The sequence below is a fragment of the Quercus robur genome, chromosome 12 (assembly GCF_932294415.1).
Source record: "Quercus robur chromosome 12, dhQueRobu3.1, whole genome shotgun sequence".
Lineage (NCBI taxonomy): Eukaryota > Viridiplantae > Streptophyta > Magnoliopsida > Fagales > Fagaceae > Quercus > Quercus robur.
Window position 1 is genome coordinate 19122161 of NC_065545.1, and position 27837 is coordinate 19149997.

Consider the following 27837-nt stretch of genomic DNA (forward strand, 5'->3'; position numbering starts at 1 on the left):
ATTATTTTAAAATAAAATAAAATTTTAGTTATTATTTAATTATTTAAATAATCATTAAATAAATAAAATAAAATTTTCTTTTTAGTTCATGTTCTTTATGTTCTTACTATTCATGTTCTTCATGTTTTTAGTAAATTAATTCTTTTTTCTTTTCTTTTCTTTGTCTTTCATGTACTTTCTTTATAACCAAACAAATCAAAATTCAAAACTTAGATCGAACAATAATCAACATACACCAACCAAAATCCAGAAATCAACATACACCCACCAAAATCCAAAACCCAAAAATCGACATACACCAACAATTAAACCTAGAAATCAACATACACCACACAACCACAAATCAACACACACTACAAACCTAGAAATCAACACACACACACAAACCCACAAACAAAAATCAGTGTACACCACAAACCCAAAAATGAACAACAGAATACAACATACACCACAAACCCAGAAATCAACAAACACCACAAACCTAAATCAACAAACCTCACGACCCATAGACCCAACATCAGAATACACCATTATCTATCTCCATCACAATCTGCACCACTGAGTTGAGAGATAAAGAGATGAAAAAGAGAGACTTATCAATCTAGGAGAGAGAGACAACGATTTGTGAGATAGAGAATCGAGAGATAGAGAGAGTTTGAGCCATTTGGGTCTGAGTTTGAGTGAATCATGAGATAGAGAGAGTAGGTATGTCAAAGAAAGAAAAGAAAGAACCATCACCGATTGTGGTGGTGGTGGCAATGGCGATGAGCGGAGGATATCGACCATGGAGTTAGAAAGAGTTGTGACAGTTTTGGAAGAGAGAGGAAGGTTTGAGAATATTTTAGAAGGAAGGGAACCGGTTTGATAAGGTAGTGTTGGGGTTTTAAGTTTTTCTTCCAAGACGCAACATGAGACCCAACTTGTGCAATAGACCAAACATCGCCAGGGGGCTCTCAGATAGTGATTCCCCCAGACGCTCGAGGGGGAGTTCTTTAAGGCGCATCCCCCGGGCCCGTAGGAGGTTGCTCTGTCGTGCACTGTCTCTTCTGAGAGCGGCCGGGGGGAGGAGGAGGGGGAGTTGGATTTCTTCCTTGGGGCTCTTACTGTTGCGCTACTAGACGAGCTCCAGGCAGAAAGCGGTCGATAGTCATTGCTCGTCTGCTCACCATTTCGTCTTCAGCAGTGTCGGATTCTGCTCCTAAGGAATTTACCGATTCAGCTGTTGCTGGCTTGGCTACTTGAATGGGGGTTGGATCTTGAGGTCTTTCAACAGGTCTATGGATGACTCAATTTTTGGAGATTGTTTCTGCTAAAGTGTCTCTGAGGGGTACTAATGATTTCGCTTTGACTATACGGGGACTAAGGTCCCGAGCTTCACCAACCGTTAAAGATGGGGGGAGTAAATTGGAATGCCGTACGTTGATGTACGATAGTAGAGGGTTGTCCACTAGTATAGTCTGGCTGAACAACTATTAGGTAGAGTATACCGGATTGCAGCTGAGTATTAGGTAGGACGCCCGAAGCTATTTGTCCGAGTGCACAAATATCTCCGACCTGAGCACAAAATTGAGGTCCCTCACGTGCACAACTCTAAGGTCCGGTTTAAATCTTTTCCCTTCTGCACCAAAATGACAAGAAGATCAGTTAGTATATGTGTAAGTAAAATAAGGAAAAGCATCTGACGGGAATGACGACTCTACATCCCGCTGACGAAGATAACATTAATGACGGGAGAATCATCCATGACGAGGTAATCAGAAACAACGAAGAAAGCCATCATCACTGACGAAGGCAGGGAGTTATTCAATGCAGTCAATCAATGACCCGAGCAGTTACCAAATCGACCAAGCAGACCGTTGGAGAGCCTCTTAAAAGTCTCATTACTGACCAGGGGCGTTACTTCAGAAAGCATTAACAGCCTCAACGGCTAGCCCTTAAGGCCTCAGGTATAAAACTTTCATACAACCAACAGAAGAGGATATATGCAAAAATACCCTGAAATTATATTTTATTTCCTTACTGTGTTTAATTGTGATCCTAACTTTGGCATCGGAGACTTTGTGGCAGGCACCACACCGGTGTCCCTCATCGAGCAAACTTTCACTTTCTACAAGAGATTCCATCTGCTCACTCTTACTGACGGATTTGTGTTCCATCAGTTTGGCGCCATCTGTGGGGAACGAGTTTTCAGATTTACATTCGAAAACGTAGTTTCCATCAATTCACCATATCCAGATGGAATCCAACCCAGATTCAACGACCTTGGCCCAGCAAGTTCAAGCCCTGGCAGCCACCATTGAGGAACTCACCAGGCAGAACCAGGAAATGAAGCTGCGGCTCCAGCAGGTTCAACAAGCTCAACAGGAAGAAAACCGGTCCAAGGGTAACACGGAGGGAGAGGGGGATAGCCAACAGAGGGAAACCCCCCGGAGACCAACTACTCCGGACGAACAGAACTCAGATCTTCTTCGGGAAATGAGGAAAGAGATGGACGAACTAAGGAGCGCTATCAAGGAAAAAACAGACCGGAGTGTAGACAAGATGGTAAGGGCTACAGATTCGCCCTTCACTGCAGCGGTACTTAATTGCCCCGTGCCGTCAAAGTTTCGCCTGCCTCAATTAGAACCATTCGACGGACTCAAGGACCCTCAGGATCATCTTAATACCTTTAAGACGACTCTGGGCCTTCAGCAACCACCTGACGAGATATTGTGTCGTTCCTTCCCTACGACTCTCAAAGGAGCTGCAAGAGAGTGGTTTACTAAGTTGCCGAACTCGTCCATAGACAACTTCGATCAGCTAAGTAGTGCTTTCTTGCGTCACTTCATAGGGGGACAACGCCCAAGGAGACCAGTAGATTACTTACTCACCATAAGACAGGGAGAGAAGGAGACTCTGAGGTCATATGTCAAGCGATTCACCCGGGAAACTCTGGAGGTGGACGAAGCTGATGACAAGGTGCAACTGACGACCTTCAAGGCAGGGTTGAAATCCAGAGACCTTGTAGCCTCTCTTGCCAAAAACCCCCCGAAGACAATGGCTGAGATGCTCCTGAAGGCCCAAAAATACATGAACGCGGAAGATGCTCTAGCTGCCATAAAAGATACCGAGAGGCTAGGAGACAAGTCCAAGAGGGAAGACGACCGCAGAGGGCAAAAGAGAGACAGATCAGAACGTCGGAACAATGACGGGAATAGAAGGAGAGATGACAAAAATCCTCGTCAGGTAAAATTTACTCCTTTGGTTATGCCTGTTGACAAGATTTTCACGCAGATCAAGGACGAGCATTATCTCAAATGGCCCAGGCCATTACACTCGTCCCCTAACGTACGTGACAAGAACAAGTATTGCCGGTTCCACAGAGACCACGGCCACAACACAGAAGATTGCAGAGACCTAAAGGAACAAATAGAGGAGTTAATACGGAAAGGAAAGTTGCAGAAATATGTAAAGAAAGGAGAATATAGCAAGTTCAGAGACGACAACAGGATCCAACATGAATCCTTCACTCGGGATGACGACCATCCGTCCCAACCTCCACGCAAAGTGATCGGGGAGATAAACACGATCACGGGAGGACCATCCTCAGGAGGATCGTTTAGATCACTCAAAAAAGCATGCCACAGACAGGTGAACAGCGTCCACACCGTGCCTCCGTCCAAGCACCGACGAACATACCAAGACATGTCCTTTAATGAAGGAGACGCTAGGGGAGTAAAGCAGCCTCACAACGATCCTCTGGTCATAGTGCTGAATATAGAAGGGTTCAACACCAGAAGGATCCTTATTGATAACGGGAGCTCAGTAGATATCATCTACCTCCCAGCATTCCAGCAGTTGAAATTAGATCCAAAAAGGCTCCGCCCTTTTGACTCTCCGCTCGTCAGCTTCAGTGGAGACAGGGTCTACCCCAGGGGAATAGTGACTCTGACGGTGACGGCAGGGACCTACCCGTTGCAGTTGACCAAACAAGTAGACTTCCTGGTGGTAGATTGCCCCTCGTCCTACAATGTCATCATAGGGAGGCCCACCCTAAACAAGTGGAAGGCGGCGACGTCGACCTACTGTTTGAAGGTGAAATTCCCAACAGACAACGGCGTGGGTGAAGTGAAGGGTGACCAAGTCCTGGCAAGGGAATGCTATCAGGCCGTCCTGGCAAGAAAAGAGAACCACACGTGGACGATTGAAGAAAAAGAGGAGGACGGAATGGAGACCCTGGAAGTAGTGGAGTTGGTAGCAAGAAATGCGGACAAGACGACCAGGATAGGGACGATGCTAAGCCCCGAGATGAGAACGAGACTCATAAAATTCCTTAAGGGGAACCTAGATGTCTTTGCATGGGGTCACAAGGACATGCCAGGCATATCTCCAGAAGTCATCCAGCATAGGCTGAATGTGGACCCCAGCAGGAAGCCCGTCCAGCAACGACGAAGAACCTTCGCTCCGGAACGAGATCAGGCAGTAGCAGAGGAAGTAACCAAACTCTTGACGGCTGGATTCATCCGAGAAGTATATTATCCAGAGTGGCTCGCCAACATCGTCCTGGTAAAGAAAGCCAACGGAAAGTGGAGAATGTGTGTAGACTTCACCGACCTGAACAAAGCATGTCCAAAGGACAGCTTCCCTCTACCAAGGATAGACCAGCTCGTGGACTCCACCGCCGGGCACAAGCTACTAACGTTCATGGACGCCTTCTCAGGGTACAACCAGATAAAGATGGCTGAAGAGGACCAGGAGAAGACTGCCTTCATCACGAGCCAAGGACTCTACTGTTACAAGGTGATGCCTTTTGGATTGAAAAATGCTGGAGCTACGTACCAAAGATTGGTAAACAAAATGTTCAGCCAACAGATTGGCAGGAACATGGAAGTATACGTGGACGATATGCTCGTCAAGAGCAAGGAGGAGTTCGCTCATCTGGACGACCTGGAGGAGACTTTTGCAACCCTGAAAAGACACCAGATGAAGTTGAATCCAAGCAAGTGTGTTTTTGGGGTGGCCTCGGGAAAGTTCTTGGGATTCATGGTATCCCAGAGGGGAATAGAAGCAAATCCAGAGAAAGTACGAGCCATCATTGACATGGCCTCACCCAAGACCGTCAAGGATGTACAAAAGCTTACAGGAAGGATAGCAGCTTTAAATAGGTTCGTCTCTAGGGCCACAGACAAATGCCTGCCCTTCTTCAAAACCCTCAAGCAGGCTTTTGCTTGGACCGACGAATGCGAGGCAGCGTTCCAAGAGCTGAAGCAATACCTGAGCAGTCCACCCCTCCTGAGCCCGTCCAAAGGAGGGGAGAACCTATACTTGTACCTGGCAGTGTCAGCCTCGGCAGTAAGCGCAGCCTTGATTAGAGAAGAAGGCAAGAAGCAACTCCCGGTGTACTACGTCAGTCAAGCCTTGCAAGGAGCTGAGTTCAGGTATCCAAGGATCGAAAAGATTGCGTTTGCACTTATAGTAGCCTCACGCAAGCTCAGGCCGTATTTCCAGTCGAATCCTATCCTTGTGATGACGGATCAACCAATTAAGAAATCAATGAACAAACCAGAAGCAGCAGGGAGAATGGTCCAATGGGCAATCGAACTCAGCCAATTTGACATCGAGTACCATCCCAGAGCAGCCATCAAGGCCCAAGCCCTGGCTGACTTCATCGCTGAGTTCACTCTTCCAGATGAACATGGAGTTACAGACGAAGTTGATAAATGGACAATACAGACAGATGGTTCGTCAGCCCAAAAGAGGGGGGGAGTAGGGGTCGTCATAACCACCCCCGACGGAGAAGTGATGAGATACGGGGTTCAACTGAAGTTCCCAGCCACTAATAACGAAGCCGAGTATGAAGGAATATTGACGGGCTTGAGGCTTGGGAAAGCTCTTGGAGCCAAAAACTTGCTGATCCAGAGTGATTCAAAGCTGGTAATCGGACAGATCAGTGGAGAGTATGAAGCAAAGGAAGAAAGGATGCAGAAATACCTTAAACTGACAAGGCAACTAACTCAAGAGTTCGACACAGTGGAATTCGTCCAGATACCAAGGAGCCAGAATATGGGGGCCGACGAAGTATCAAAACTAGCGTCATCAGAAGAAGGGAAGACGAGCACAGACATGGCAATAGAGATCCAGAAACACCCGAGTATTGAAGAGGTAGCGGTATTTTCCATCCAGAGCACAGACACCTGGATGACGCCCATAATATCCTTCCTCCAGGACGGGCACCTACCTCAGAATACTGACGAAGCCAGAAAGGTCAAGAAGAGAGCAGCCAGGTTTACAATCCTGAATGACGTCTTGTACAAGAGAGGCTTCTCCATGCCTTATCTAAAGTGCGTCGACGAGGACGAGGCCAAATACATCCTGGAAGAAGTACACGGAGGAATCTGTGGCGACCATGCCGGCTCCAGATCCCTAGTCAACAAGGTGATAAGAGCGGGGTATTTTTGGCCAACCATGCAGGGGGATGCTGCTGATATCGTTAGAAGGTGCGACAGATGCCAGCGGTACGGGAATGTGCAACGGCTTCCAGCGGAGAAAATGACGACCATAGCCTCCCCATGGCCGTTCGCACAATGGGGAATCGACATCGTCGGTCCTCTGCCCCAAGGTAAAGGTCAGGTAAAATTCCTTCTAGTTGCTATTGACTATTTCACTAAATGGGTTGAAGCAGAGGCCCTAGCAACCATCACTGAGGCTCGGATCCGGAGCTTCGTGTGGAAAAACATAATCTGCAGGTTCGGGATTCCTTTGACGATCATATCTGATAATGGGAAGCAGTTCGACAGCCAAGGCTTCAGAGACTTCTGCTCGGACCTCGGGATCAAGAATCAGTTCTCATCCCCGGGACACCCCCAGGCAAACGGACAGACGGAAGTAACGAACAGGACGCTGCTCAAGATAATCAAAACCAAGCTGGACGAAGCAAAAGGTGCCTGGCCAGAAGAACTACCTAGTGTCCTCTGGGCATACAGGACTACAGCCAGAACCCCGACAGGAGAGACACCCTTCAGGCTTACCTATGGCACAGAGGCAGTGATCCCAGTAGAAGTTGGAGTAACAGGCATCAGGCGAGGAACTTTCAGAGATGGACTCAATGACGAGGAACTGCGGTTCAACCTGGATTGCTTGGATGAAGTAAGAGACAATGCGTCCAGTAGAATGACGAAGTATCAAAAGAAAATGGCCGAGTATTACAACAAGAGGGTCAAACTCAGGCGTCTGGCCATAGGGGACCTTGTCCTTCGCAAAGTCACTATAGCAACTAAAGACCCTACTCAAGGGAAGCTGGGCCCTACATGGGAAGGGCCATATCGCATCGTTCACTACTCTAGGCAAGGAAGTTACCATCTGGAAACTATGGACGGACAAAAGCTCCCTCGTCCGTGGAACATTGAGCATTTAAAGAAATACCATGAGTAAATGTAATACACGAATACATTCGTTATTGAAGTTAATAAAAGTATTATTCCTTTGATGTTGTTGCGCAGGCAGTACAGGTCGACCATGAGGCCTATAAAACACTAAGTAACAAGATTCCGCCTTGACGGATGTAAGTTACTGACGAACATCATAGGATGGTAAAAAGGCTAAGTAACAAGATTCCGCCTTGACGGATGTAAGTTACTGACGAACATCATAGGATGGTAAAAAGACTAAGTAACAAGATTCCGCCTTGACGGATGTAAGTTACCGACGAACATCATAGGATGGTAAAAAGACTAAGTAACAAGATTCCGCCTTGACGGATGTAAGTTACCGACGACCATAACAGTGTTTAAAAAAAAAAAAAAAAAAACTAAGTAACAAGATTCCGCCTTGACGGATGTAAGTTACCGACGACCATAACAGTATGGTTAAAAGACTAAGTAACAAGATTCCGCCTTGACGGATGTAAGTTACTGACGACTATAATAGCAGGGTTAAAAGACCAAGCAATAAGAGTCCGCCTGGACGGACATAAGTCGCCCATGCAGCACTCCCTAAAGTCACAAATGGCAGAAGTCAGTTGACGGAGAAAAAAGCGCAGTGCATTAAATCAACAACTAATTAACAAAGCACAAAAATTGTGGACGGATGTAAATCAGCCAGAACATCAAGAAGAAAAGTAAGTACGCTTCATTCCAGCCCATAACCACTGGGCCAATATCATTGTTTTCAAAATAAAGTTAACTGTTTTGAAATTAGATTTACAAAAAGAAAGGCCCAAAAACAAGATGGGCACCCACCATAAAAAAAAAAAAAAAATTTCCTAAGTATTAAGAATCAAGCATCAGCTGTGCCCTCACTGGCCGGTACGTCAGCAACAGGCTCAGGAGCATCATCACCAGGGGCAGAAGATGAAGCCGCCTCCTCCAGAGCCATTTCCTTGTCAACTTCCTCCAAATCCAGGCTCTCCAGGTCGACTCCAGAAGGATGCTTGATCATGTACCTCCGGAGAAGCTCAAAACCTTTGAAATACCAGCTGAAGAGCACGGTATTGTATTCGTCAGTGGTCTGGAAAGCCTCCACGGATCGAGCGGCGATGGTCACAAGTTTCTCCTTGGCTGCCAGAAGCTGCTCGTCCTTCTCGTGAGTCAACCCGCGCTCAACTCTGAGGTCGTCCTCCAGCACCTTGACCTTCTCCTTCAACGTCGTGGCCTCGTCCATAGAAGTGATCAGGTTCGTCCTCAGGTCAGAGTTCTCCTTCTCCAAAGCCTCCATCCGGGTTGCCAGAGACGCCACCTTGGCCCCTTGAGTGAGGTACTCAGCGGTGATATGGAGACTCTCTCCCAACACCTGGAGGGAATTATGAAGTCGTCTATAAAAAAAAAAAAAAAAAAAAAAAAAATGATGATGAAGAGGGAAGAACCCCACACCTGGACCAGTTTGTGGACGTGACGAGAGGCCACATCGTTTAAGGACAAGTCAGAAAGAGCCTTCAAGTCCGCTGAAGTAACGACCTCGTGAGCTCTTTCTACGGCCAATGACTCGTCATCCCATATTGTGGATGAACGAGTATCAGTCTTCTCTTTCCCTTTGCCTGCCACACGCGGCCTTTTGGAGCCAGGAGTAGGAATCTCTTCTATTGAAACGGTCGGGGAGGCAGTCCTCGTCGTTTCGGAAGCTATGGAAGGAACGATGCTGAGCGGGATGGAGGCAGGACCCTTCCCGGTGACTCGCACAGCCTTCTTCCCCAGATTGGACAGGGGTTCGTCCTTCTTTGACCTCATCTTTGCGTACATGTCCTTGTTGAATTTTGTCGTCATCTCTGCAAAAAGAAAGTGTGTCAAAAAATTGCTTAAGCACACATAAGAAGAACCAGCACTGACGAAGTCAAAACTTACTCTTTTTGCCTTCAATGCCGAGCTGACGAGGAACGAAAGGAGATGGGTCAGGACCAAGGTTGTAAAATGCAAGAGACCGGGGGTCGACCAGTTCGTCCTAGCTCTCAATCGTCTCAGCGTACCCGATGGCAGTCTCTATGCGTTCCTTATACCGTCTCTTCAGTCCAGGCCGTCTCTTAACTATACCAAACAAAGAAACAGAGAAGTCAGCAAGACCAAAACCTCAAAATTGGCAAAATTGAAACAACGGGGAGAAATACTAACGCACCTAAGGTCGGGGTTCCCCACCGACGGAGCAACCTCGGGATATCACCCCAATCACTGCTGGATTGAGTCTCGAAGTCGTCCCCAGACACAAAGAAAAAGCGCGACTTCCAATACCTGAATGACGAGGGCAATCCCTTGACGATCCTAGTCTTTCTCTCCCAAGGGACTAATTCATAATACCCCCACTCCTTAGACTCTTTCAAACGATACAGGTAGGTGAGCTCGCCTATCCTGATCATATCCCCGTTGGAGGCCAACCATATTTGCATACAGTTGATGACGATCCTCCACGAGTTAGGCATGAGCTGCCCAGGAGCTATACCAAAGTGATCTAAAAGTTCCATCAGGAACGGGTGGACGGGGAGCCTAAGCCCACAGGTGAAGGTTGACTCGTAAAAGCATATTTCGCCTGGAAAGAAGTGACAGGCCCTATCTTCTTCCCTGGGTAGACGAACACGAACCCTAGACGGAAATTGAAACCTATCCTTAAATCTATTCACGGTCTCGTCATCCAGACCACAAATCTCCCTAAGGGCATAAAAAGCCCTAACCTCTCGAGGGTCAGAGACGGCTGTATCTCCTTCAGTCGGGCCACCACTGGATGATAGCCCAGTCTCAAGATCACTAGACCTAACCTCAGACATCAATCCTCTCCCTCCTAAACCCTCGAACCAATTAAGCGATTGACGGAGCAAGGGCAACAATTCGCCCAAAACGACGCTCAGACTATTGCCCCCGTACACAAAATTTTCCAAAAAAGGGTAAGTACCCAAAGACCCCCCTAGACGCGCAAAAAGGAAGGATATCGACGGGCAAGCTATCCTAACCTCCAAACTATCAACCATGGAATATACAGAAATCGGAGGGCAGAAAAACAAGATACAAAAACTGAAACCCCAAAAAGAAAAACAAGGACCAACAACAGAATAGAAGCAAAGAGAAATAGCGAATCAAAAAATTATGCTACAGCAAAGGAAGAAAAAGAAGAAAGAAAAAGGAAAGAAAAACGTACCTCCAATGGTGGAACAGCAGAAGCGCAGCGCAAGAAAATCTGGAGAATGTAAGTCCTAAGAAAAATGCTCTAAAAAAAGTTGGTCTGTCTTTGCTCTTACAGAAGTAGAAGAAAAGTTAAAGAGGAGAAGTTTTAAATGTGGGCCAAAAACGATTGAAAAACCAGCGGGAAACCCAAGGGTCATGCCATTAATTCCACAGACCATCAAGCGCCACGTGGCCATGATTGCGTGTAGCGCCGCCACTAAGCATTAAAAGCGGAACAGAACCCCAAGAGTCACAAGAAAAACTTTTCATCTTCTGTGATCGTCATGACGGGTCACCGACGACCCCAGAACCTGGGGGGCAACTGACGGGAATGACGACTCTACATCCCGCTGACGAAGATAACATTAATGACGGGAGAATCATCCATGACGAGGTAATCAGAAACAACGAAGAAAGCCATCATCACTGACGAAGGCAGGGAGTTATTCAATGCAGTCAATCAATGACCCGAGCAGTTACCAAATCGACCAAGCAGACCGTTGGAGAGCCTCTTAAAAGTCTCATTACTGACCAGGGGCGTTACTTCAGAAAGCATTAACAGCCTCAACAGCTAGCCCTTAAGGCCTCAGGTATAAAACTTTCATACAACCAACAGAAGAGGATATATGCAAAAATACCCTGAAATTATATTTTATTTCCTTACTGTGTTTAATTGTGATCCTAACTTTGGCATCGGAGACTTTGTGGCAGGCACCACACCGGTGTCCCTCATCGAGCAAACTTTCACTTTCTACAAGAGATTCCATCTGCTCACTCTTACTGACGGATTTGTGTTCCATCAGCATCAAATTTAAAGCAAACAAAAGTACTCAGTACCGACCAACGTCGCGCGGCAAAATTGGGTAGGGGAGTTCATCGGCAAGCCAATTGTTGGTCACCTGGACGAATTCTCCCGCCAAGTTTCTGTTAGAATTGAGAAGGCATGATATGAGCTGTACCCATACATCCCTAGCTTTTAAATAATAATCGAACCTAATATTGCCGCATAAACTATACATAAAGTTTATGTTATGGTGGTTTAGTTGCTGCCCGTTTATTTGTTTCAAACAAAAAATTAAATAAAATAAAAGTCAACTTGTTTAACCACCAAATAAGATTGAATTTATAATATGCTCTTTTTGACCATGATTAAAATTTGGTAAAGAGAATCTTTTAAAAAATTAGAAAATCCATTTTCTAATATTAACAAAAGGTGGATAGTGTTATCTTCCTGAAGCCTCAAGGATGAGAGTTTTTTTTTTTTTTTTTCCTTCAAGTTTGGAGTGGAGTGTTCATTCCCCAAAATTTCATGGGAGGGGAGTCTAATTACCCCCATTATATTTAAAAAATAGTTGATATGATTAATAAAAGCATGCTTCAATATGAGTTTTTTTTTTTTTTGAAGATATAAATCAAGTTGTTGTTTAACATGAACCCCTATCAGGTTGGCTGAAGATAGCCCTAAAAGCGATGAAAGGTTTCCTTTGTTGAAGACATATCAGAGCCACAAATGCATTTTTCATGTCTACTGGGCTTACGTTGAATTTGTTATAGATGAAGTTTCGATATGCGAAATTGCTTAGGAAAATGCTTGTACTTGTTCCTCTTTGGACAATGGTCACCTTTGGTGTCTCGGACAAGCATGTTGTTGAGTTAATGCAACCTTCTAGTACAAGACCCTAATATGCATGTAACTTAAATTTTAGGCCACCAGCAATATACATGTATTGTTTTTTTTTTTTTTTTTTTTTTTTTTTTTGGAGGGGTGGGAGAGACACAACAATGGAATGAGGGAATTCGAACCCAATTTATCCTCCATGAGAGAATTATTGGAATGAAGTGAAAACAATTACTCGCTAGCGCATGATTCCAAAAAAAAAATTAATACACTAGTGCATGACCATTGATTGGTGTACAATGTATTAATTATTGGAACAAGTTTAGTTTCAAATCCATTTGGTGACTTTTCTAATGAGTCATGTGATTTATTTAAATAATACTTATGAATAGTCTTATAAATTGCAATGTAATGAGTTTGAAGAGATAGATCCAAACCAATTTGGAGTTTATCCTTAATTATTTTTTAAGTCAGTCTTTTTTTTTTTTTTTTTTTTGGGAATCATCAAAATTAGTATTTGTTCGTTTGTGTTTTCTCAAAAATAATAGAGAGCAAGCAATGATTTGATTGATGAAAATTTATAATAAATATACCAATATAAAGTGCAAAATGAAGACAATAGGTAACTTACCTCTAGCTGTTTTGAGATTTCAAAGTAGAGGGGATCAACAGAGACCCAAAAGGCATGCTCCCTTTCCTCAGGAGTCCCATCTATGGGGAAAACTTCCTCAGGTTGAAACCAAATATTGTTCAAGAGGTTGTCATATGAGCTACCATCTGTGACATTTACTGTATAATCTGCAAAATTTAAATACCCAAATTCTCTCGTGTAATCTCCATTTGATTTCAGGGGTAGCACATCTTCAGGCCCTTGCCCATACCTCTGCAGCATATATATGACAAACATTTGCAAAAAATCAACGGTACTTTAGATTATAGTTACTACAAACATGGCATTTCTAACATAATTTTATTCACTCTGAAACCTGTGAAAAGAATCCATTTTCATGATGCTCCTTATAATACTATAGTGTATGCACAATCTTTATACAAAGTTTCACCATCCACAAACTCATAAAGCTAAATTTGGATGTAAGGTAGAAAATCAAATTTACTACCTGCCAACTCCAAAGAGCAGTATGTCCCCAATATTCAGCAATGGTCACATCTCCTCTATTGATAGATGGGTTCACAGTTCCTGCTACACCATAATGCACTACTCCCTCTACATTGAAAAAGCTCAACAAAAGCTGAGTAGTTATGCCTGCATTTATCTAGGTAAAAAAGAAAAAAGAAAGAACAAATATCGTTAACCCCTCATAAAATTTGAGTGTAGAAAAAATTAGAAAAATGGGTCAAACACCAAAGGAAATAAAATCAAAATTAAAAGAATATATAATACCATGCTCAGCCCAGTCATAACTAGTATGACTTTCTTCTTGCCAATGGTTCCAAACCGAAATCTTTTTCCTGAGAATAAGAAATAATTGAGGGAGGGGGGATAGTAAATAATGGATTTAGATTTCAAGATTTTAATAAAACAAAAATTCTTGCCATGTTATCTTTCTTTTATTTATTTATTTTTTGATGAATAAGTAGACATTATTATTAGAAATACACAACAGGGGTCAAAATAAAATACGTACTATACAACTAGAGAAAAGTATATCATGCACTGGAGGTATCCATCTACCCCTTATAGTATGTGGGCTCCACACATTGATCCTCTTGCAGCATATGGACTCTACACGATACGTACTTCCTATACATGATATATCATTTACTGTAGATCTCTCACAAGTCACATGTGAGCTTCACTAGCGCATGGAACCCGTGTATGTGAGAAAAAGCAGTGTATACAGCGAATACATGATATCCTTTCACAAACTATACGCCTTACAGTCAAAGAACTAGTAAACAAACTCCTTCCCTTCGCTAAAGAGACAACAACCTGGACACAAATTAACCCAGCTCTAATCAAATTAATTAGAACATGACAAGAAGATCAGAGCATTTTGTAGGACAGTTGAACACCCTCCTAAACACAAATCTTACATCTAATCATTTCAAATCCACATATTAATATTTCTTAAATCTATTCATAAATTTCTTCAACAAAACAATTAATTCATCCATTCATACTTAATGTAAGTCATTTAGAACAATTAAAAACTGAAATCAAAATCCTTCCCTTCAAAACTTCTATAAAAAAAAAAAAAAAAAAACCCATTAATAAAATTATTTCAGTATGCCTAGTATTACCAGTTTACCACTTACCAGCAATGTCTATGGTCCGGTTGTTAGACGTGTAGTTTGGAGATTGAAGAAGAGGGTACAGTTCAAATAGGTTCGGAATCACCAAACCCAAATAAGGGCCATCTTTGTTGGCCTTAGGTATCATTTTCTGTGTCTGTGCTGTCAATGCACCATTTCCTTGTGCATTAAGCAGCATGAGAACAGAGAGAAACACACATGCAACTCTCAAAGCTACCATTTTTGTGGGAGAGAGATCAAGAGAGAGAGAAGGAATGGTGAGTTAAAAGAGCTAGCTAGCTAGCTAGCTTGATGTATGCTATGGTGTGTACATGGCCAAACATTGCACACATAGTGGGAGTTGTGAGCAGATTCATGAGTAGGCTAAGAAAGCAGTATTGGGAGGCAGTCAAGTGGATTCTGAGATATCTGAAGGGTTCATCAGATACATGTTTTTGCTTCACAGGTGCAAGTTTGAAACTACAGGGTTATATAGATGCTGATTTTGCTGGTGATATTGATAGTAGAAAAAGTATTACTGGGTTTGTATTTACTTTGGGTGGTACAGCTATATCATAGGCCTCAAATCTACAAAAGATTGTCACTTTGTCTACTACAGAAGCTGAGTATGTTGTAGCAATTAAAGCTGGAAATGAGATGATTTGGCTACATGGTTTCTTGGATGAATTGGGTAAGAAGCAGGAGATAGACATTCTACACAGTGACAATCTGTATGCAATCTTTCTTGCCAAAAATTTGGCTTTTCATTCAAAGTCGAAGCATATACAGACAAAATACCACTTTATCTGTTACCTTATTAAAGATAAGCTAGTAATACTTGAGAAGATTTGTAGATCTAAGAACCCGACAGACATGTTGACTAAGGGTGTCATTACTGAGAAGGTGAAGCTGTGTGCAGCTTCAGTTGGCTTTCTAGCTTGAGGACAGGAGGATGAGTTGCAGGGATAAGGGATTGTTTTTTTGGAGGATCGCGGTTGATGTTGGTGATTGAACTAGTCTCCAAGTGGGAGATTTGTTGGGTTTTGTGAAGTCTAGTTTGATCCAGTTGACAACCCGACCTAACCCAAATAATGTTGCGCGGTTTTTTAATGGGAGATTTTCTAAGGCTTAGTTCATGGAGCGAAGACTTGGGCCGATAGGGTTTTTTTTTATGGTCGTCGTTCTTGAGAGACTGAAATATTGTACTGCCGCACTTTGTATTTTTCCCTAATAATAGTAAAATCCTTGCAACTCCATAGACATAAGAAAATTGCCAAACCACATAAATACTGTCTTATGCGTGTGATTTTTTTTTCTTTGACGTGTGTTTTCTCTATTTTTGTCTCTCACAGGTTAGGAATTTCAGGTTAATTCCCTACAATCCTCTCACAGCATGTGGACCCTACATGATATGTAATTTCGATACATGGTATTAGGGGTGTGCAAAAAACCGAGGAACCGAAAGAACTAGCTGAAACCGACCAAACAATGTCCAAAATTTCAGTTTGGTTTTGGTGTGGTTCAGTTTCTGTTTCATTTTTCAAAAATCGAAATTTTCGGTTTCGGTTTCGGTTTCAGTGCTAGATTTTTTCAACCCGAAACCGACTGAACCAACCGATATATATATATATATATATTTATTTATTTAACTTAAATACATAACTGATTAGTGGCTGAGTGGTATGCTCCGTGCGGTTTAGCTAGTTGATCCGAGGTTCGAGCCTTTGTGTGGGACATGAGTATTTTTTTGCTATTTAATTTTTTAAAACCCTAGTAGTAGCATAAATATGGAAATACCCCTGTTTATTCTTCCCTTTTCTTTTCTTCAGTTTCCCTTTTCTTTTCTTCAACCGCCCCCTTCCCCATTTTTTTCTCTCAATTTTTTCTCTATCTCTCTCTACCCTTCTCGCTTCAATTTTTTCTCTTTACCCTTCGGTCCTTCCCTAATTTTCTCTCTGGTCTCTGCGTTCAGCCACCTCACTCTTTTCTTTTCTTTTCGTTCTTTAAGTCCCATGGACCATGGCCATGCCTTTCTCTTCTCTCTAAGTCACATATCTCTGTTCTATCTTCAATTTAGATTGAAAAATCACTACAGAGACATGGAGGTAGGCGCAAGCATAGGAATGGCAACGGGCCGGGTTCGGGCTGGGTTTTTGCATACTCGGACCCGCGACCTGGACCCAGCCCGATTATTAATCGGGTTTTTTTTCCAGGGCCCAGACCCGCCTCGCCGGCCCCGTTTAGTCGCTTGGGCCCAACCAATTTTTTTTTTAAGCCCATTAAGATTTTTTTGCCAGATTCAAGCCCATTAAGATTTTTTTGTATTAAGATTTTTGGCATTTGGGCCATGTTATATAGCAGCCAAATCAATCCAAATCGTAGGTTAATCATAAATCAATAAATCACCTGTTAATTATACATCTATAAATCAATAAATCATAACTAAAATCACCAGCTAAACATAAAAATAAAATAAATCCAACAAGTCCAAGAACTAAGTATCACAAGTCCAACAAGTTCAAGAAATTAAAAAGTTACAAAATAAATCCCACAAGTTTAAGAAATTAAAAAGGCTAAGAAATTACAAAATGTCTTATCCTCCACAAACCAACAAATTAAAAAGGCTAAGAAATTACAAAAGGCTAAAAAGGCTTAGAATAATTACAAACTAACAAATTAATCCAACAAGTCTAAGAAATTAAAAAGACTACTAAATTAATACAAAATGTCTAATCATCCACAATTGTGACACAACTCCCATCCTCTTCATTAGGCTTCCCATCATCAAGAATTGATTGAAGTGTACAATCTCCAGACATAGTTGTAGAACCTACAACAACAATGAATTAAAAAATGGAATAAACTTCATCAAATTGTAACTAGCAAATATAAAAATACAATTTTGATTTTATAAATAGAAATTAGACAATTGCTAACCGTTGATATTACTCCATAACCAATTCTGAGCACACATCATTGCCTCTATAGTTTTGGGATGTAGCCTACTACGGTGTGGACTTAAAAGTCTCCCACTAGTGCTAAAGGCAGATTCTAAAGCAACAGTTGTGACAGGAATGGCTAAAATATCTCTTGCAATCCTTTGTAAAGTAGGATACTTGAGACCATTACTTTTCCACCATCCCAAAATATCAAAATCTTCACTCCTTTTCAACACTCCCTCATCAATGAAATGATCAAATTCCATTCTAGCACTCCCATGTTTCTTTGAACTACTTGACCTATTGTTCACAAACAAATCAAAAGATGACATTGCCCCACTCAACCTAAACTTCATTTGTGCCATAGGGCTTAAAGTACTTGCAGGAATATGAGAACTTCCTTCATTATTTACAGGGGACTCATCTATATCTCCATACTCATCAAGCAAATCATAACAAGATTCTTAATTTTTTCAATCTCCAAATCAGAATTATCACCACAAATGTTAGGATAATAAAACTCTAATAACTTCATCTTATATCTTGGATCTAAGATAGCAGCAATAGTCATAACAACACTAACATTAGCTCAATAAGAATTAAATTTAGCAAGCATGCTTTCTGTCATCGTACTTATCATCTCATTTGAAGACAAACTCTATTCATTCAATGCAATTTTCAACTCACACACCAAAGTAAAATACATATTAGTTGTGGGGTACTTACGACCAAAGAAAAACTCATTTGCACTATAAAACAACTCCAACCTCCCACAAATATCTTTGGCTAACTCCTAATCATAATCATATGGTAAACAAGTATAAGATATTTCACGTTTAGCCAAACGTGAGAAAACATCTTTATAAATCAATGCAGTAAAAAGCATTAAGTAAGTTGAATTTCGACGAGTTTTACAATCTAAGACTAACTCTTTGGTGCATTGAACACGTAATTGACGTGCATTTTCTTCAAATTTTTGCCTCATTTTTGGTGATTCAGTCCAATAAATCACACTATTACGAATCTTTTCAATACCATCACCAATAAGAGACAACTCATCTTGAACAATCAAATTCAAAATATGTGCAGTACACATCATATGCAACATAGACCCATCCAACATAAGAGAACTAGTATCAAGCTTATTCAAGAGAAGTCTTATCATGATATCATTAGCACTACAATTATGAATAGTTATTGTGGACAACTTCCTATCAATGTTCCACTCTAAAAAACAATCAACAAGGACTTCAGGAAGGACATCTTTCATGTGTGGAGAAGGAACATAAACAAACCTAGAAAAATAATATGAATAATTATAACATAACTCAGTAAACATTCTAAATGTAAAGTCTTTAACATTCAATTTATAGATAAAAAAATTACCTTAAAACCCGGCTTTGCAACGTCCAAGTATGATCAATAAAATGAGCGGTAATGACCATAAACTCTCTCTTTTTGTTACTTGAAGTTCACATATCAGTTGTAATTGTCATCCTACTTCCATTCTTGTCCGTCATTTTCAAAGCTTTCTCCCTCTCATTATCATAGATTTTAAGAATGTCACTCTTCAAAGTATTTCTTGTGACAAGTTTAAACATAGGTTGAAGATCAGCCACAAATTCTTTAAACCCAATATGGTCAATCATTAAAAGGGGATATTCATGTAGGATGACCATACGAGCAAGCTTATTCCTCACTCTAACTTGATCAAATTGGTAAGTATTCAAACTCATAGTTCCATCCACCTTATTTTGTTGTTTAATTAAGACTTGTTATCACATATCCCTTATTTCTTTAAACTTCATCCGTGGACATCTTGCTAAATGATTACGCAAATGAGTTGTACCTTGGCTAGACTCACCCAAGTAAAGTTTGTTACAATGATGGCATTGGGATTTAACTTTTCCATCAACTTTCTTCCTTGTAAAATGAGACCAAACATCTGAGGTAGTCTTTTCTTTTTTTTACTTGTATCCAAGTCCTCATTTGTAGGCTCTTGCTCTCCCTCTGTCCCTTCTTGTTCCTCTACCTCTAAGTCTTCTCTCACTAAGTCCACCGTCGGGGATTTCGGATTCCTAATTGGTTCAGAAGTTTGGGAGTTAGAATCAAAACAAATTATCACAAATTTATTATTACACATACTCATTGATTAATAGGCACAAATTCATAATTACACAGATTCACAAATTCTATCAACGCAATCATAATTAAACATAATTAACTACAAATCCAAACACTTACTCGTTGTTTAATGGTGATCCTGAGGGTGAGCTGCCAGGCGACAATGGCGAGGGTGATCATGAAAATGGCGAAGGAGACCGCATAGTTGGCAAGGGACAACGTCCCTTTCTCAAGGGAGAGCCACTTGGCGAGGAAGACCATATTTATTTGTGTCTGTGTTTGTGTCTTCCATCTCCGTTTTAGGATCTGCATTCCCAACAAACACAAAAAACAAACAATTTCTTCCATTAAACAAACTATGCAGAAATGAGGGAAATAACAGGGGAACAGAATGCTTTGAGACTTGAATCAGGTGAAAGATATGTGTACAAAAATTCACTACCATATTTCACACTTAGTTTCACTGATTTCAACATCCCCAATGTATTACTTATCATCAAATCCAATCCTAATTACCAAACAAACAAAATCTCCATATATATATATATATATATATATATAGAGGGTCCTGACTCTTATTAGAAGCAACACAGCACTTCAATCCAATATTTGAGCCATGTGTTTGACATTTTTTCAAGTCATTTTCACCAATCAACTAAACTATGTCTTTCTGCTACATGAAGCCTGACATTCTTTAATGTTTTTAGGGGCCTTGATCTCAGTTTAAAAACTTAAATCACACTCACATTAAACTCACTTCCATCCTCTTTTATTTGAACAATATCATGGCATTAAAATTCTGCCAGACCAAGAAATAAGAGAGAATATTCTGAAGTAATGGAGCAGTGCACTTGTATTTGCAAAACACTTTTTAATACCAAAAAAATGCAACCAGGTAAATGTATATACGCAAAACAATAACCAAAAGGTGCAACTAGTTGTATGCACATGAAACTTTACAAGTTGACCGATTGCAATTTTGAGAGCAAACCAAGATCTACATGGGAAGCACCTAAACCTTTGCAATTTGGTCCTAAAGCACAATCTACAACTAAACAGACTTTTTACTTAATATTTACATGCATTGGAAACAATTTTTTCTCCAAATTAACTGCTCAAGCATATGACTTTATCAAACCCAAGTTGTATAGAAACTTCTCTGATCTAGATCGAAAGATATTACCCAAAGAGAATCTCACTGAATAATTTTAGTAAAAGGTGGCACAACATAAACAAATGGCAATTACCCAATTCAAACATAAATATCAACAAATACACTTAGAACACACACACACAAAACAGAGCATCATACCTCATCATCAATCATCCAAATTTTCACACACATCTCATCATATCACATAATAAAAACTACCCAATTTTGGGTAGAGGAAAACCGAAACAGAAAAACTGAAACCAATTCAAACATAAAAACTACCCAATTTTCACACACATCTCAAAGTTCGTGATTACAAATGGCAATTTGGTACCTTCGGTTTTGCTTGCCGAAACTTCAATCGGTCCTGAGGAAGAGTGAGGCCGTGAGAGTGAGAAGGCGAGGGAGGCGTGACTGAGCTGAAATGAGGGAGTGTCAGAGTGTCGGAGTAAGGGAGTAAGGGAGTGTCGGAGTGAGCTAAAATGAGGGACTGAGCTGAGGGAAAGGGAGTGTCGGAGTGAGGGAGTGTCGGACTGAGCTGAGGGAGGCGAGGGAGGTTGAAGAAATGAGGGATTACCGGATTAGGGTTAGATTATAGGTATATATATATATAGGGTATTTTTGTAATTTAGGGTAACGGGTTTTTAAACGGGCCGAGTTTCGGGCCGGGTCTCGAGTTTTTTTCATAAAACCTGGACCCGACCCGAACCGGCTTTGGGTTTTTTTTTTAAACCCATACCCGACCCTATTCCTAATCAGACTGGGTAAAACCCGGCCCATTAGGGTCGGGCCAGGCCGGGTACCCGCAAGTCGAGCAAAAATTGCCATCCCTACTCAAGCATGGGGGTAGGCTCCTGCTATGGTGCAGCAACGGTAAAGTTCAAAATATTTTCAATTTTTTGTTGGAGTCTATGTGTAATACTGTAAATTGTTGAACAAATATTGTTGGAAGTTTTTCTTTCTTTGTCATTCTTATTTGTTCAACAGCTCTCTCTGTTGCTCTATTACTTTTTTTTTTAATATGTGATTTTTTTATATGTGGGTAGGCTCTTTGGAAAACCGAAAACCGACCGAAACTGACTGAAATCGATATACACCGAAACCGATTGATTTCCAGTCATTTCGGTCGGTTTCGGTTGAGAATTTCACAAACCGAAATATTCGGTTTTGGTTGGCCATACCCATACAAACCGACCAAAACCGAACCGAGCACACCCCTACATGGTATACATTTTATTGTAGGTCACTCACAAGTCACATGTGAGCTTCACTAGTGCATGGAACCCACCATGTTGTGAGAAAACACAACATATACAGCGAGTACAAGATATCCTTTCACAAACTATACGCCTTACAATCAAAGAACTACTAAACAAACTCTTTCCCTTCGCTAAAGAGACAACACCCTGGACACAAACCTAGCTCTAATCAAATTAATTAGAACATCACAAGAAGATCAGAGCATTTTGTAGGACAGTTGAACACCCTCCTAAACACAATTATGGCTTTGAAGTAAATATCTTACATGTAATCATTTCAAATCCACATATTAATATTTCTTAAATCTATTCATAAATTTCTTTAACAAAACAATTAATTCATCCATTCATACTTAATGTAAGTCATTTAGAACAATTAAAAACTGAAATCAAAATCCTTCCCTTCAAAACTTCTATACCAAAAAAAAAAAAAAAAAAAAAACACCATTAATAAAATGATTTCAGTATGCCTAGTATTACCAGTTTACCACTTACCAGCTAGACATGTAGTTTGTAGATTGAAGAAGAGGGTTCAATTCAAATAGGTTCGGAATCACCAAACCCAAATAAGGGCCATCTTTGTTGGCCTTAGGTATCATTTTCTGTGTCTGTGCTGTCAATGCAACATTTCCTTGTGCATTAAGCAGCATGAGAACAAAGAGAAACACATGAAACTCTCAAATCTACCATTTTTGTGTGAGAGAGAGAGCAAGAGAGAGAGAAGGAATGGTGAGTTAAAAGAGCTAGCTAGCTAGGAAACCAAAGTGAGAGCAGAGAGAAACACACATAGGGTGAATTTGGATGTTGCTGAAAACTGAAAGTTTAGTGCATTTTGCTTTTTCTGTGGATCTCGTGCACTGTTCACGGGACCTACAAGTACAGAATTTAGCAAATTTTATGTTAAAATTGGGTCCCACAGCACTATTCACACATTTAAAAATTATTTTGCTACAGTGTTTTTAGTTTTCAGCAATAAACAGTATTCAAATGGTTAGGATGAAAAATGAAAATTATTTCATTATTCAGCTTAATTTTGCTATTATTCATGGGCCCTACTGTACTTTTTGGCACTATTTATGGGTCCTATTATACTATTTTAACTAACTTTTACCTTTATCTACAGTACTTTAAGTAATAATTTTTCAATTTAAGTAAAATAAGTGGTATCCAAACACACCCATAATAACGAGTTCAATGAACTTGTTTGATGACTAGTCTTTTGGTACCGCCCATACGTTATTGTCCTTGGTGCAGGTCATTTTTTTTATTATTGTTTAATATCAATATATTAATTAAAAAAAAAGTGAATTTCAATTAGTTCAACCGGTAAAGTCTTTAATGGTTGAATAAGAGATCTGGGATTGATATCTTGATTTGATGATAAAGAATATTTATCAGGAACGAACGTCATATGTTAAAAGTCTTTCATATATATATATATATATATATATATATATATTTATTTATTTTAAAAAAAAAAATTTGTTTTGCCCATCTCCTCCGGTCGCCCAACTTTTCTAACTATTCTCCTTTATGGCTTGGTCAATAAAATATTTATTCAAAAAAAAAATTGTTTTATCAATATATAGGATATATAACTGATTATTATATATATATATAGTGTGGAAGTTGATATCAATTGCGAGAAATTTTAAGAATATTGATAAGACAAAGTAATGAAATCAGACAATTTGATTAGATTCATTAATAGAATAATCTTTGTTTATGAAAATGACTATTTATATTATTAATAAATTATAAATATAATTTGATAACTTAGGATATTATTTACAAATTTATTACACAATAAAATACCAAGTTTATATAATATATTTTTAGGGAAAAATTAACAAATGCCTTAAAGGCATCTGTTAGTAAAACATTTTAAGAAATTTTTTATGAGAAAAGAAAAAAAAAATTAATATTTTAGCAATCTTTTCAATTTCCCATGACAATTTCCTTCTCTTATTATGTGCTAATAACAGCCTTTTCAATTTCCCATAATATTTTAACTTGTGATACCACTCATATCAATTTTCTATAACAATTGATCTTTGATTTTCTTAAAATTTTGCAAGCATAAAGGATATAGTAAGAATGTGCAATCCAACGGTTGGATTTTCAAAATTCACACTTAGGATCTATTTGAGATTCGCTTATTTTGTTGAAACTAAAAACTTTTTGCTGAAAGTACTGTACATAAAGGTAAATGTTAGTTGAAATGGTACAGTGAGACTCATGAATAATACCAAAAAGTGCAGTGAGAGCCATAAATAGTAGCAAAAATAAGCTGAATAATAAAATAAGTTGACAAAAAATAAGTTAGCCAAACAAACACTTAGTATAAAGATATATGAAGAGTTTGAAGTTTGGAGAGAAACTTTGTTTCATTTTCATAGAAAATGATTTTTTTTTTTCTAGAAAATGCTAGGAAATGGTTTCAAGCCTTAAAAAAAAAAACAAAATCTCATGCTACATAATGGGCTTGTCTATTTGAAAAGCTTTGAAATATTAAAATGGGCTTAGGCGTTTAAATAATTCGGAGGATTAAAATGGACTTGAAAGAGAAACTTTTAGAAACTGGAAGTGGGTTGGGCCTAAGCCGAAGACTCATTTTTCTCACATACCCAGCTTAATGATGGGAGTTTACTTCCCGCCAAATTATTTTTCTCTATGAACTCCTATTCACCTGTTAGTTCCTCCTTTTAACTGAACTTCAAAGAAGAAAAACCCATTCCTCTAATTCTTGCTTGGCTGAATAACCAAAAAAAATTTCCTTCTCTTTTACATTTTTTCTTGTGAAAATTTAGAGGGAGTTTGAACCTTATTTTGGGCTGAGACTTGAGAGCTATCTTAGTGTTTTTCTCTTGTTCTAACCCAATTTTGTTGTTTGGCTCCTTTCCTTTTGCTTTTGATTTCAAGTTGAAAATTTGAAGATTTTGTTTCCAATTTCTTGCCTTTTTGCTTTCTCAACAATCTCCATGAACTCCTCATCTTCCCATTCCCAAATTTCCTCTCCCATTGATCCAAAAAAGAGGTAGAACAAGAAGTATGTTCTTCCTACTGTCCAATAAGAGCATGGACTGCTACAAGATTCGACAAATCACCGGTTCTATCTACCTAGCTAGGATTGGGGTGAGTGATTAATCTATTATCATCATCTACTCTATCAGCTCAATGCAACACAACACCTAAGCGAAGAGAATCGAGTACTAAGAAGTAGTTACTAATTCAAAAGCTAATAAGCAATATTTCTGTACTTATCCTGACATCTCACACAAAGCGAAAGTAGGCAGGCAGAATTTTCCAGCCTCTACATGCCTTTCTGCAGTAGCTAAATTAACTACATTTATTGGTTGGAACTTAGGAGGTTCCTTCGTGAGAGATGTAACAAATTTTAACATGCTTATTAAAATCAAAGGCGAAACAACAAACCAAATCAACAAAATTCAGTTCCACAATTTCAAAAGCGGCATGCTTAAATTCAAGTCATTTCAGGGACACCATAGCCACAATGGGCTTCACCAAATGAATACTCTTTACATACATTTCATGTGCAAGAACTAACTGAATTATCAAATACAGCCCAAGAACTAACAACATAATTTCACAATTTGGTCAGAACAAACAGCCAACAATGCCCTTTCAATGCCACTCAGCTATGCAAAGTTCTTAAAAGATCTCACTTTTCTGGAGAAACAACAATCGAGAAGAGTATAATATTTTCAACAATAAAAAAAAAAAATTAAAAAAAAAATTATAAGAAGCATGGGACAGTACAAAATAAACACACACGACACAATACCTTAAAATTTAAAAACAAAAACCTCAGTTCATTACATAGGAATGGGGAACTTAAATCTTCATTAAACCAAATTGAAGGTTCAAGGGCCATATGATCCCTTTCTGAAACAGATGTACACCTTGATTGGAAGTGGAACACAGTCCGTTCTCTTTCTCTCCAACCATTGATTCCTTACAATCCATATCAGACAGAAATCACAAGATTATATATAAATTGCAGAATACATTAACAAAGTTCAACAAAACAGATAATCCCGTTCTCCATTCAAAGCTCTTTCTTTCTCATGACACAGGATGATCAACAGAAGGATGATTCTTGAAACGACCAAAATTTAAAGGAACTACACCTTTGAGACTCTTGACATTTGCTTTAGCTCCATGAGCAATCAACGCCAATGCAACCTGCACATGCCCCATCTCAACCGCGCAATGCAGTGGCGTGTATCCAGCATCATCAACAACATCAACTTGTGCACCATTATTAAGCAACAACTTCACACTCTCAACCCTCCCCTTGAATGCAGCCCTATGCAAAGGTGTCCATCCATTCTGATCTCTCCCATTCACGTTAGCCCCTTCTGCAAGGCAAGTCTTCATTCCATGAATATCATCCACCCTTGCTGCCCTATGCAACACATTCCCTAAATGCAACAAATCCAGCAAATGTAAATGCCCATTATCAACAGCAAGTGCAAAAGCAGTCTTCCCTTCATTATTCAACACATACTTCACATTGGAACATTCTAACAAGTACTTCACAACCTGCAAATGCCCTTCTGCAGCTGCATAATGCAGAGGACTCCACCCATTACAATCCAAAACATCAACTTTCCCACCAACTGATACACAAAACCTTATCACCTCAACAAACCCCCTAACTGCTGCGACATGAATTGGTGTCCGGCCATCCAAATCAACCGAGTTCACATCAATATCTCCAAACCTTTTACGCCAAAACTCCATCAAATCCACTCTATCCACAGCTGCCGCCTCGTGCAAGATCCTGTCAACCGAATTATCAATTTTACAACCAGCAGCTATCAAAACCTTCAAGATACCAAGATCACCGGCACGAATAGCCAATGTAATCATTGACCTTTTATCTGAATTTTTACAATTCACATCAGCACCAGCATCAAGTATTTCAGTAACAAAATTAGCATTACTATACAATATAGCAGGTTTCAGCAATGAAGTGAGCTGAGTCCTAGTACAACCAGAAATCCCTTTCTTCAAAAAGAATTCAATTTCTGGGATCTGGGTATGGTGGGAAATGAGAAAGACAACAACTTGGTGACCCACAAGGTTGATGGGTATGGTGGCATCCCTGAAAACATGGGGTCCAGGCTTAGAAAACAAGCGGCGGAGATAATCCTGGTGAGCTTTTCCAATGGGGAGCATGGAGGATCGGACGGTGATAATATCAGGAGGAGAAGAGAGAGGAGGTTTATCAGAGGGCTGAGAGATAAGGAGGGTGTATGTTAAGGAAGAGAGTGGTGGGATTACAGAGAAAGCTTGGTTGAAAGAGTATACAGATGGCCTTGTAGTGGTTAGAGAAACTGCCACAGCCATGGCGTGCATGAGGTTGGTTAAACGAAACGTGGTGGTGCATTTTTGGCCTTTTTTGAATGCCAAGTTTATTTCTTTAAGGTCTGGTTTCACCAGCCTATCCATGGTGCTGAGTGATGACTTGCCTTTTGCCTTGCTCACACCCTTTTGGTTTCTTGAGAAAGTTTTTGGCTTTGCTGAGAAAATTGGAATTGGAATTTGGGGTTTGTCTGTATCAATGCAAGCCAGATAAAGAAGATGTATGCTTAGATGCTCTTCTGGTTTTTTGTACTAAATATTTGATAATTTTATTATTATCTTCTTAATTTTTCTTTTTTTTAATTGTTAGTGAGTTGATTGATGGATTAATGTATTCCATGTTTGTTGGTTTGGGTATGAAGTCAGCGAGATTAAGACATTGAAAATGATAGGATGGTGGACTGAAAGGGTCGCTAATCAAAGTTTGGCCTGTTTGAACATGTGCACTTACTTTTCAAAAGTGCAAGACAATGAGGTACCT

General features: G+C 40.0%; 3 protein-coding genes across 3 annotated transcripts; 1 reads left to right on the forward strand and 2 right to left on the reverse strand.

Annotated features, from left to right (window-relative positions):
* The first annotated feature begins 3684 nt into the window (after window positions 1–3684).
* LOC126708236 (uncharacterized) lies at window positions 3685–7410 on the forward strand. The gene is made up of 4 exons (XM_050408038.1): window positions 3685–4827; window positions 4897–5417; window positions 5613–6476; window positions 6726–7410. The coding sequence occupies exons 1-4, from the start codon at window positions 3685–3687 to the stop codon at window positions 7408–7410; spliced, it is 3213 nt and encodes a 1070-aa protein (XP_050263995.1).
* A 4633-nt stretch (window positions 7411–12043) lies between these two features.
* On the reverse strand, window positions 12044–14765 carry LOC126708237 (bark storage protein A-like). The gene is made up of 5 exons (XM_050408039.1): window positions 14515–14765; window positions 13640–13707; window positions 13356–13511; window positions 12869–13120; window positions 12044–12298 (listed from the first exon to the last, which is right to left on the reverse strand). The coding sequence occupies exons 1-5, from the start codon at window positions 14729–14731 to the stop codon at window positions 12044–12046; spliced, it is 948 nt and encodes a 315-aa protein (XP_050263996.1). The 5' UTR covers window positions 14732–14765.
* Window positions 14766–25801: 11036 nt separating this feature from the next.
* LOC126709673 (protein VAPYRIN-LIKE-like) lies at window positions 25802–27641 on the reverse strand. Its single transcript, XM_050409994.1, has one exon. It carries the CDS (start codon window positions 27441–27443, stop codon window positions 26052–26054), a length of 1392 nt encoding a protein of 463 aa, XP_050265951.1. The 5' UTR covers window positions 27444–27641; the 3' UTR covers window positions 25802–26051.
* Window positions 27642–27837: the final 196 nt, after the last annotated feature.